General features: G+C 42.0%; 1 protein-coding gene across 1 annotated transcript; it reads right to left on the bottom strand.

Moving 5' to 3' along the window:
• Window positions 1-2,697: 2,697 nt before the first annotated feature.
• LOC310645495 (ras-related and estrogen-regulated growth inhibitor-like protein) lies at window positions 2,698-8,864 on the bottom strand (the record flags this gene model as incomplete). The annotated part of the gene is made up of 4 exons (XM_083371265.1): window positions 2,698-3,123; window positions 4,466-4,542; window positions 7,665-7,718; window positions 8,726-8,864. 4 exons carry the CDS (start codon window positions 8,862-8,864, stop codon window positions 2,698-2,700), a joined length of 696 nt encoding a protein of 231 aa, XP_083227391.1.
• Window positions 8,865-12,739: the final 3,875 nt, after the last annotated feature.

Below are 12,739 nucleotides of genomic sequence, written 5' to 3'. Positions count from 1 at the left end.
TGTTTTCGAGCAGGAGATGAAATACTGCAGCTCTTCTCCTCTACTATTCTTCTTTAGGGCCTGACACACCCGCACGAGGGCCTGGAAGGAAGCCACACCTTTAACTGTACGGGCGGGCGCGTGTGCTGCGTCTCACTTAGCAGGAGCCCTTGTGTGCTGTCAGGGAAGAAGGAGGAAAGAGGCAGGAGGACACCCAGTTCTGAGCCTCTGACTTGCCCTGCTGCTGCTGCTGCTGGTTGGCAATAACTTGAGTCAACAAAAAGCCAGCAAGACAGAACTGGAGGTTGAAGGAGAATTTGGCAGCGGTCCTCGTATCTCAGCAGGGAGATGCAACTGATATGGCTCTTCCAAGTTGATGACAGCAGAGAGGGGAGCTGGGGGAGCTGGACAAACTCAACAGTGGATGAGGCCACCCAGTTCTCTGAGCTGACACCTTTCCTTTCCTTTCTTTCTCCTTTCCACTTCCCTTTCCCTTCCTTTCCTTTCCTTTCTTTTCTTTTCCTTTCTCCTTTCCACTTCCTTTTCCTTTCCTTTCCTTTCCTTTCCTTTCCTTTCCTTTCCTTTCTCCTTTCCACTTCCCTTTCCCTTTCCCTTCCTTTCCTTTCCTTTCCTTTCTCCTTTCCACTTCCCTTCCCTTTCCTTTCCTTTCCTTTCTCCTTTCCACTTCCCTTCCCTTTCCTTTCCTTTCCTTTCCTTTCCTTTCTCCTTTCCACTTCCCTTTCCTTTCCTTTCCTTTCTCCTTTCCACTTCCCTTTCCTTTCCTTTCTCCTTTCCACTTCCCTTCCCCTCCCTTTCCTTTCCTTTCCTTTCCTTTCCTTTCCTTTCCTTTCCTTTCCTTTCCTTTCCTTTCTCCTTTCCACTTTCCTTTCCTTTCCTTTCCTTTCCTTTCCTTTCTCCTTTCCACTTCCCTTCTCTTTCCTTTCCTTTCCTTTCCTTTCTCCTTTCCACTCCTTTCCTTTCCTTTCCTTTCCTTTCTCCTTTCCACTTCCTTTTCCTTTCCTTTCCTTTCCTTTCTCCTTTCCACTTCCTTTTCCTTTCCTTTCCTTTCTCCTTTCCACTTCCTTTTCCTTTCCTTTCCTTTCTCCTTTCCACTTCCCTTCCCTTCCCTTCCTTTTCTCCTTTCTACTTCCCTTTCCTTCCCTTTCTCCTTTCCACTTCCCTTTCCTTCCCTCTTTCTCTTCCTCTTTCCTTTCCTCTCCTCCCCTCCCCTCTCCTTTCCTTCCTTTCCATTTTTCCTTTCCCCTTTCCTTCAATGGGCTCTTTTCTCTCCTTTCACACAGCTGCTTACTGGGGATGTACATGGAGAAGCTACTAAGACAGCAAACTATCCACATTCAAATTCCCCTGGATTTAAGAAACGGGAGCAAGGAAGAGCAATTGTTTTCATGCACAAATATTTAGATTAAATCCTTGCAGATGCAATATTAGCTTAAAGCAACCATAGACAGTTCCTATTTCTGGTTACGGTGATATTAAAATGGCAGCTAACCCCTAGTTTCCTAGAGAGTAGAGCAGCACTATTAACTGGATCAGTCAGCCTTCCAGAGCCCACCAGAACCTAGAATGGAGAAGGTTCCCTCTAAAGCCTGATGCTAGATTGCCACCCTTGGCATTTCTAAGTAAGGGCTCTCCATCCAATGGGGCATCCAGAGGTAGGGAGTGGGGCAACATCTGGAGGACTTCCGCCAGTTAAAAATGATCAAACTAAACCAGGGACCTTCTGAATGCAAAGCAGAAGTTCGACTGTTGGACTAGTAGACCTCTTCTCTATTTAGGTCTTGATGTTGGCCATTTTTTTGTTTTGTTTTTTGCAGGAGATTATTATAATTATCCCTCTGAAATCAATGCATTTTAGCTTCTGTGGATTCAGGCTGCATTCTCAACCCAGTAACAAAACTGTTAGGGATAGGGATCATCCAATGCACTGAGCTGCATTTAATTAGTTTTGGCTTACAGTATAGTATGAATCTAGGCATTCTGGTTTGGAAACAAGCTCTTTCAGGGGAAGCAAATCCCCCTCCTCCAGACCTAAGAGGGATGATGTCTCAGAGCCAATCACTGTCTGAATGGACAACCACTTCATCTTGCTAGGGTTGAGTCTCACTTTGTTCCTCCTCATCCACACTGCTAGCTCCCAAGCACCTTGACAGACCTTCTACCACATCTCCTGAACAGCATGGGGTAGAACTTTATAATATGGTGTCATCCTATGATGTCCCCTTATGCTTCAGGTCAATGTTAAAGATTAAGCTGTTGTTGATCTAGTAAACTATGGTTAGATGAACTCTGGTTTAGTTCAGTTTACAGAGGGGACAGAGTGATGATGTTCCATCCCTATAGCTCTCTGTAAATATCAAAGTGAGTACAGTATTGGAGTTTGCACTAGTAACATGGGACTCCCAAATTCCAACTTCCTAGGTGGACTTGGGCAAGGTGTTAATTTTCTCTTGGGCAAATCCTTTTGTTCTGGTGTCTCAGGATGGAGACACAGGCATGACCATTTTCTTCCTTCTTGAGTTTGCACCCAGGACCGCCATATATACAACCTCTTGGATTGATTCTCCTTCGGGATTAGCAGAATGAGGAGGCTGCTGACTCCACATCAGCAAACTCCATGTTCCACTCTGCCCAAATAAGAGGGGGGAAAAAATGGGATGTTCTCCCAGAGTTTTTACAGAACGTTTGCTTTCTTTTTTTTCACATGGAGTCTGTTCTTTTCCGAGCAAAGACAGCAGATACACTCTTGACAATATTGCGGATTGCTGTGCCTTTTTTCAAGGCCAACTTGGCCTCACATATGCGTTCTGCTAAGCCATGGAAGACCATGACTGCTCCATGGTAGGCTTCAGCTGCTGATACCTCATAGAATTCACAATCCATGGAGAGAGCCAGGAGACGTCCTTCTTCGCTGGAAACCTCCCGATGATGGTGCAAATCTCGCTTGTTGCCCACAATAACAATGGGCACTTTCTCCTGGCTTGGACCTTCCTTGGTGGCTTTGATGAACTGGACTTTGGATTGGACACTGTTGAAGCTTGCACGGTCACAGATACTGTAGACCAAGACAAAGCCATCAGCCCATTGGATGTGTTTATCTTTGGACGAGTTCTCTTCCAATTTCTCCTGAATAAGAAAACAGGCACGTTTGCAACATTTGGCTAATAGATTTGTTGTTGGACTGAAAAATCATAATTATTCAAGCAAATGTGGAAAACAAAAGTTAATCGTGCCAATAACGGTTGGTGTGCTTGGCGCCATAGCAAAAGATCTGGAAAAGCACTTGGACAAAGTGGACAGACTCTCAACTCATGAATTGCAAATGTTGTACCATGTGGAAAAGCATAAATATTATGACAATGTCTTTGGCTGTCCTAGCTCCTTGGGAAGGACACGATAGTCAAAACTATCCAATCCAATCAGAACTTTATGGTAGACTGCATGAAAATATTAACAACAGATTAAAAATTGGTACAACATGGTTTATAAATTGGAATGTCCACAATATATGTGAAATTACAAACCAATAAATCATATTATGGCTTGGTGCAATGGGAAATACAACCTTTTTTTTAAAATGAAGTCTGGTTGTGAAGTCTTGTTAGGTCAAGCTTAGAAAACCACATTCAGCCTGTATTCCCAGGTTGAATGTAGTTCTCTAAATCTTTGGATATGGCCCCCAGCAACCTTCCAACAGGATCTGCCAAATTAAGATGAAAATTCTTGATTGCGTCGGAAACATTCACATAATTGTACTTAATGAATGCAATTTAATTTTCATTAAATTTAAATTAAAGTCAACCCCAGTTTTTATTCTCACTTTTTCTTCCCCAAGTCTTTTGGGAGTTAAAACTCAACATACTATGTGATTGCCTGAACTGAAAACTGACTTTGGAATTAAACCAAAGTACAGGTAAGTAGCCAGGAGGCATATAGATAACAAGGAATTCACTCTTCACAGGGTACAAATGGAAGGTTTGGTGTTTTTTTTACAAAAACCAACCAGCATGGACTATTTACCATGTTCTTTGTTCTTCCAAACTTTTATAGAGAAGAACTGGATTTCAAGTTTGTGTCAAGGACCTTAGATGTAAAGACAAGATGCTTTGGAACGTGTGGGAGCACAATCACACTAGTTGTCTGCAACTCATTAAGGAAAGCTATGTCTCTTTCTAGGCTGATGCAGGCATGGGAGCTTTAATGAGTTGCAAAGACGTGTTACATTTGCTCAATCATGTATTCTAAAAATCCTCTTCTAAGATAAATTAATGGGCAATCCTATTGTACGTATATATTTACCTCCTTAGTCTTTGGATGGCCATTAGTTCAAAAACAACAATGCAGGATGAGGGGAAGAATGACGAGGCACGTATTTTGTTATTGGAAGGTAAACCATAGCTATATTGGACTACACATGCACACAAGTACACACACTGATTTGTATTGATAGTTATCCTTGCTTCCTTACCTGCGAGCAAGGAAAGTCCCAGATGTGGAAAAGAATCTCTTTGCCTTCTACTGCCAAACTGTGAGTGTAGATAGACTCTGGGTGGGGAAAAGCAGAAAGTTCAGGTTGCCACAAGCCATTCTCAAGAGCCCCATTCTTTTTCTTCCTTCTATGTATTTTGTCCTCGGCCGCTCCCTTTCAGCAGCTTTGGGTGTAATGAAAGAGCAGCCCCACAGAGCATAGCCGGAGAGTTTTACACACACTCACTGTGCATTTTACTCATTACAGTACCTTTTGGCTTCTCCCAGCAGTGACACACCTGCCTGGCTGGCTGGCTGGCTTCATAGGTTACATTAAGCCATGAGGTAGTTTGTTTGTTCATGGCTTAGCATCCTGTATTGTTATAGTCTTTTGTGGTTTAATTGACAAACCTTTGGTATATGAGCCCCAGCCTATCAACTGGTACAATATGTGAACCAACCTATAGGTGATTTTTCCAGTCGTTAAATAGGGCAAGTAGAACTTGCCAAAGAAAATACTATAAAAAGATAAGGATGCTTCCATCCTGCAAATGAGACAGGTATTCCAGTGTTCTGTTCTCAACCTGACTTTCTATTCTTTCCTATTAAACCCCTGCATGATTTGCCCTAATTGGGTTGTTTGGATGGGAAAAAGATACATTTGTGTATATGAATGCACTGTATATTATTACAGGTAAGTGTATATTATCTCTCTCCCCTCTATCTATCATCAATCTACAATGTCTGTCTGTCTACCTACCTACCTATGGTATCTATCTACAATAGCTGTCTGTCTGTCTATTCATCCATCCATCCATCCATTCATTCATCAGTCCATCCTCCCTGTTATACATGTGTCCAATTGTCTAAATCTCTCTCTCTCTCTCTCTCTCTCTCTCTCTCTCTCTCTCTCTCTTATCTATCTATCATCTCTCTAATTTATCAACTAATTTCTGTCATCTGTCTGTCTGTCTGTCTGTCTGTCTATCCTCTGAATGTGTGTGTCTATCTATCCCGCTGCAGATCTGGAATTTCTACTGCAATTGCAAGGATGTTTTGTTTCATTTTATCCCCAAACAACAACCCTATGAAAGAGATTGAACCAAGGAATAGGCTTTGGCTCAAGAGAAACTAGTTAGCCCCATGGCTGAGAAGAGATTTGAATCTGGGTCTTTTCAGTCCCAGTTCAACACACTACTAACACCTGCATTATACTGGTTTTTCATTGGTCATTGAATCTTTTTCTTCACCATCTAGGTGTGATGTCAGATTGATTAATTTCATGGCAGAAGGAAAGAAAGAACATTTTGTCCTCAAACAAGATGCTGGTCAAGCCAAGGTTTGTTTGATAATGGTTTTTAAATAAACCACAAGTGACTGCATTCACACATTCCACTAAGACAAATGGGAAAAAAAATCACATTTGGCTTAGCATGGTACGTGAGTCCTTCCACTGTAAAATATGAACTACGGCTTATAGTTTACCATAATTATTGTGCATTTATCTGAAAATGTTTTACGTGAATAATTCCCTTTTAAGATTAAAGGATCATCATACATTTATTGAAAATGTCATAAGGTAAGCAGATGTGGCTTTTTCTGTCTAAATTCCTCTTTTGGGGATATTGCTTTAAAATAAGAGTTATCTTCCTTTTGGACAGGATGTGTAAAGCTTGCTGACGGCCAGGCTAAATTAAATGGATTTGTTTAGATTCTACCTCAAGTGTTCTGAAAAATACCCACTGTGATCTTAAAATAACCATTTATCACTTCAGAGTATCGTGTGATTTTGGTCAATTACCGTGCTGCTTAATTTAGTGCTGTTCAACATCCCCTCTCTTAGCCTTTTCAAAAACATCTTTTTTTGCTTGGATTTTATATGCTAAATGATTTTGAAGTCTATGGAAGTGTTGATTTGAAATTGCATTTTAAAATGTTAATCCATTTTTCTTTTTTCAAGTTGTTAGCCATCTTACATATGTGGTCATAGAGCAAACATGATATATGTCATATATGACATGATAATAGTATTCCAGTATTTGAGGGGCTGACACAAAGAAAAGGGAGTCAATTTATTTCCCAAAGTACCAGAAGGCAAGGCAGGAAACAATGGATGGAAACTAATCAAGGAGACAAGCAACCTGGGATTAAGGAGAAACTTCCTAACAGAACAATTAACCAGTGGAACAGCTTGCCACCAGAAGTTGTGGGTGATCCAACACTGGAGATCTTTAAAAAGAGACTGGACAGCCACCTGTTTGAGATGGTATAGGGTCTCTTGCTTGAGGTTTGACTAGAAGATCTTCAAGGTCCCTTCCAGCTCCCATTCCATTCCATTCCATTCCATTCTATTCTATTCTATTCTATTCCCATTCCCATTCCCATATTCTATTCTATTCTATTCTATTCTATTCTATTCCCATTCCCATTCCCATATTCTATTCTATTCTATTCTATTCTATTCTATTCCCATTCCCATTCCCATATTCTATTCTATTCTATTCTATTCTATTCTATTCTATTCTATTCTATTCTATTCTATTCTATTCTATTCTATTCTATTCTATTATTCTATTCTATTCTATTCCTATTCTATTCTATTCTATTCTATTCTATTCCATTCCATTCCATTCCATTCCATTCCATTCCATTCCATTCCATTCCATTCCATTCCATTCCATTCTATTCTATTCTATTCTATTCTATTCTATTCTATTCTATTCTATTCTATTCTATTCTATTCTATTCTGCATTCCACTCCATTCTATTTTTACTCTACTCTATCCTATTCTGTTCTGTTCTGTCCTGTTCTATTCTCCATAGATGCTAATCAAAAATGATTTAATCACGGATAAAACAGAACTTAGTATTTTTACTTTGCTTTTCATGTCCCAATGACTCTCAAACTTCCTCCTTTTCCTATCACCCCCTAGCCCAGGGTTTTTTCAACCTTGGCTATTTTAAGATGTGTGGATTTTAATACCCAGAATTTTCCAGCCAGCAAGGCTGGTTGGGGAAATCTGGGCATTAAAGTCCAGATATGTTAAAGCAGTGAGGATTGAGAAGCACTGTCCTATCCAAAAGATATTCCAGTAGATTTCTTGCGAGTGTTCAGTTAGACGAACCATCCGTCACCACCATTCCCAGGATGAAAGAGGTTAACCAGCACCAAACAGTGTAAAAAAATCCGGAACACTCACCCATGTCTCCATATTCCCCAATAAACCTCTTGGTAAGGAAGCGCACGGTCAGAGCTGTGAAAAAGAGTGGGAGTTGAAACTGTTATATAGAACAGATGGGGCAGGAGGAGGAATGGAAAAGGATGTTATCATTCACCAACAAAAAAAGCAGAAGCCGTTTACCCCGCTCATTAAAAAATAAAACCCAGCTTTCCGAATCAAATTCAAATATTTAAAGACCCATGTCCTCAGAATTTACTTTTGTACCTTTAACACGTTATCTTATTTTTAATGTGTGGGATAGACACTGTAAAATTCAGCAGAAAACAACAACCGACAACTTTTGTAAAAAAAAAAAATAATCAATATTTTCAGCACTCTCTAGGTGATTCCAGTTTTGGAGCGCTGAAAATTAATTCCCCTAAAAACTTATCAGCTTGTTTGCAACCATATCTTTATGCTCAAACGTTGCCCATAACCCTAAACACATTTAGGCACTATTCTAGAGATGGCTTGCTCATTGATAAGCCCACGTATAAATTCCTTTTGGAAAAGAAGCCCCCAAATTTCCTTTCGTCCCAAGCGTCTCTTAAGGTTGGCAACTTATCAAAAGCACATCAGGTACAGATCCAGTCCTAACATGTCAGCTCAAAAGGTTAGAGATTCAGGTCGTGGCTGGGCATCCGATCTCTGAATTCAGTGAGACGTATTCTATGTTAAGCATGCAGATAATTGGATTGGAAGTGCACAGAAGATCAGAATTGTGGCCAATTTAATTTCCTTTGGCTGTTCTGCAGCACTTATAGAATCTGACAAGCCGGTTAGTAATTTGTTTGGTTAATGGAGCAGAGAAGACTGTTTAGCTACAGATAGTATCGCTCATTAAATCTTGCACCATTGCATTGTACCTGTCTACCGTTTCTGGGCATGGCAACTTTCACTTTTTAATGGTATCCTTCAAACTGAAGCTTGCATTGCACGTTTGCAAGTTTCTTTCTGTGGCTTTTTTTTTTCTTAAGAGGAGAGAGCCTTTTGCAGCCTGGAATAGCAGACACCCTGGAGTAGTTTTCTCGCCAACTTACCTGACTTTCCCACACTGTCAGCTCCTAGGACCACCACGTTGGCTTCCATCTTCACAGGGGTAGAAGTGGAGACCTCTGCCCCAGGCTGGTGGTCAGGAGTGAAGCTGGCACTCCTGCGAAGGGGGATTCGGAGAACCATTTATAGATCTCTTTTTCGTCCAGACTATCAGCTAAGGAAACTGTTTCTGCTCTTTCCCCCTGTTCAGTCAAAACAAGAATGAGTCTTTCTCACTTGCCATCATGGGAGTTATTTGCATGGATCATACCAAAGCAGAAGAACTGAAGGGGTTCCCTTCCTGGCAGCTACTAACCAACACATTCTTAAGAGCAGTAATAACCACGGTATCAGGGGTAATAACTCAGTTAACAAATCTAGCAGGCTAATTCTATTCCACCCCAAATCCATGGATAAAATGAAAACTTAACAATGGACAGGGAGCCACCTTGGAGCAACTAAAGGATTCGGGTGGGACTCAGAGTCTTCTGTATCTGTAGGAACTCAAGTCTTTTCGGTGTGTTGCACACGCTTGCCATATAGGGTGGGGCTCTGATGAGCTAGTTACCTGGGTTCAAAGCACATATGCAGGGTAACGTGTCTATGCAGAAAAGCCACGCCATAAGAATCACATAGAACGTATTCATGTAAGGTAAGCTGGTTGGGCTGGCCTTGAGTATTTGCAAGAGGCAATTTCAGGCCAATGTATTATTTTTAATTATTATTTAATTATATTTATCTACCAGGCTTCAAGAGGGGAAGTTCAATGCCTCTGGTTCCAGTTGGTAATGTTTGCACCTTGTAAGGCGAGTCCCATTATTCTGTTCCAGGCAGATCAGATCTTGAATCAAGTCTGCTATATTGTTCCTGAGTTTAGAGATGAGCAACCTTTTTGCTACCTAAATCAGGGGTCCTCAACCCCCGGTCCATGGACCGGTACCGGGCCACGGCATGCCAGCAACCGGTCCGTGTAAACAAGCAAAGCCACAGGATGCAGGCAGCACACAAAACCACACCCCCTCTGGTCCGTGGAAAAACCTCTCTCCACAGAACCGGTCCCTGGTGCCCAAAAGGTTGGGGATCCCTGACCTAAATCATACTTTTTTTTTCTTCACATGCCAAAGGCCAAGTGAATGGTAGCGACAGGAAAATATTGTTTTTCCTCCTCTGATTTTTTATTTTTTTTTTGGTTAAGGAAACAAATTGCCTTAAATGAGATTTAGCACCTTGTGTGGAAAATGGCGAAAGATCCAACCCCTTTTTTTCAATAGTGTAATCTTAGGGTGCTCGTTTTGTGTAGATCAGGGGTCGGCAACCTCGGCTCTTTTATGACTCGTGGACTTCAACTCTGGCTCAGGAATTCTGGGAGTTGAAGTCCACGAGTCATAAAAGAGCCGAGGTTGCCGACCCCTGGTGTAGATGAATGCTACAGGCTTAGAACTCTACAGATCAAGGCTCCCTCTCTTGGTGGATATAAGCACAACCAAATGCACAGCTACTACCACAACAAGGAGTTGAGAGCCAGTTTAGGTAATCCTTGACTTACAACAGTTCGTTTAGCGACCGCTCAAAGTTACAACAGCACTGGAAAAAAATGTGACTTATGACCATTTTTTCACGGCTGCCATCTTGGAGGCATCCCCGTGGTCACGTGATTAAAATCCAGATGCTTGGCAACTGGTTCATATTGATCCCCTCTTGAGAGCTTCTGATGAGCAAAGTCAACGGGGGACGACAGATCCATCTCACAACCAGCTTACCAACTTATCAACCGCAGCGTTTCACTTAGCAACGGTGGCAAAAAAAGGTCGTAAAACGGGGCAAAACTCACTTAAACAATGTCTCACTTAACAACACTTGAGCTGGCACAAAATGACGCCTGTGTCAAATTGACTCCCTTTGTCTGGCTCTGCCAGGGACGGCTGATGCCAACCTCCGACTTCCTTCCAAGATGATTAGTGACAAAGCCTAACAGATTTTGCATACCTTGGAAGATGTGTTTGGATAGTGTCCAAAGACATCTCAGCCACACTTGGATTACTGCATCCAGTTTTGGTCACCACGATGTAAAAAAGATGTTTAGACTCTAGAAAGAGTGCAGAGAAGAGCAACGAAGATGATTGGGGGGCTGGAGGCTAAAACCTACAAGGAACGGTTGCTGGAATTGGGTATGTGCAGTTTAACGAAGAGAAGGACTAGGGGGGACATGATAGCAGTCTTCCAGTATCTCAGGGGCTGCCCCAAAGAAGAGGGAGTCAAGCTATTCTCCAAAGCACCTGAAGGCAGGACAAGAAGCGACGGATGGAAACTTATCAAGGAGAGAAGCAATCTAGAAATAAGGAGGAATTTCCTGACAGTCGGAACAATTAACCAGTGGAACAACCTGCCTCCAGAAGCGGTGAATGCTCCAACACTGGAAGTTTTTACGAAGAGACTGGACAGCCATTTGTCCAAAATAGTATAGGGTTTCCTGCCTGAGCAGGGGGTTGGACTAGATGAACTCCAAGGTCCCTTCCAACTGTATTATTATTATTATTATTATTATTATTATTATTATTATTATTATTATTATTATTATTATTATTATTAGAGATTTCCAGACATATCTGTGCCATGATAGGGGAACAGTGAGTTTTTATTATTTTTTGACGCTTTCGAGTCATTGTTGATTCCTGATTACTGGAATCAAAATATTTATTTTTTTCCTGGAAGAAATAGCCATTTTTTTTTGCAGAGGGAGAAGGGTTGATGGCTCAGTTGGGCAGGTGGTTTTCTGTTTTCCTTTTCTAGACTCTGATGGCTTTGCAATTAACCTAGTTATTGCATCAGCCCATCTCCGCTGTACAATACTGCTTCTATCACAGTTTTAGTTAAGGATAAGAAGGTAACTTCACTGGGCTACACTGCAACTTTCTGGTTTTGAAATTGCTTTATTTCTGAAATAAACTTGTAAAAAGGTTTACTAAGAAAAGCCACAACTCGTTCCATATGTTGTTGGGATGTTTGTTTTCTTCTCTTCCTTTTTTAAGGAGCAAGGGCAGGTTCCCTCACTATCCATGGTTTATTGGCCAAAGCTGGCTGGTCATGGTTTAAGTGAAGGAATCTTGCTAAGCAAAACTGGACAAAAGAAGAAGAAGAAGAAGAAGAAGAAGAAGAAGAAGAAGAAGAAGAAGAAGAAGAAGAAGAAGGAGGAGGAGGAGGAGGAGGAGGAGGAGGAGGAGGAGGAGGAGGAGGAGGAGGAGGAGGAGGAGGAGGAGGAGGCCGGGCGTGTTTTGTCATGTAAAGCTTGTCAAGTTTCCTCCGCTGCCGTTGCTTTTTGAAACCGAAGAACGACAGATCCACCTTCCTTTTTTCTTTGAAAAAAGAAGGGCGCTTCTCCAGCTATTCCAAAAAAACCCCCACAAGAAACCAGAATTTAGAATTTAGCTCCTCAAAAGCGGACGCGCCTCGAGAATCCCCCCCCCCCGTCTTCCTTGGGCACATTTCACAGTTAAATCAAAACTTCGTTTGTTGGTTTTTTTTCTTCCGTTCAGTCCCGTCCGATTCTCGTCCCTGCAGTTTTCTTGGCAAGGTTTTTTTTCCGAAAAAAAGTTTTTTTTTCCCCCCCGAAGCGCTTCTGGGCAGCTCAGGACAAGTTCACGCCGAAGGAAAACCCAGATCGCCGGAGAGACTTTTCTCCCGGAGTTAACATCCAAGGCCCAAACTTCGTCCACCCCACCACCCCCACCACCCCCCACCCCCGTTCGCCCTCAAGGAGGATTGAGTTCCCTTCCAAGATGGAGAAGAAAAGAAAAACGAGAAACTCCAGTTGCCTCGTGAGAAAAGCATCATTGGGATTCCAAGAAGGAGGCGTCCTCCTTCCCTTCCTCCCCCCATTGCCCCCTCCCCCAGATGTTGATGCAGGACAATTCCCGGCATGCTTTTCCACTGGAGCTGGCTGGGAATTGTAGTTCCTCAACATCTGGAAAGGAAAAAAAAACAAACGGTCCCTACAGCGTTCCAGATGCGCCCTACAGTCT

This window comes from Vipera ursinii (genome assembly GCF_947247035.1).
Source record: "Vipera ursinii genome assembly, chromosome: 11".
In the NCBI taxonomy this organism is placed as follows: Eukaryota; Metazoa; Chordata; class Lepidosauria; order Squamata; family Viperidae; genus Vipera; species Vipera ursinii.
The sequence above is the reverse complement of the archived record's forward strand: the minus strand, read 5'-3'. Positions and strand labels throughout refer to the sequence as shown.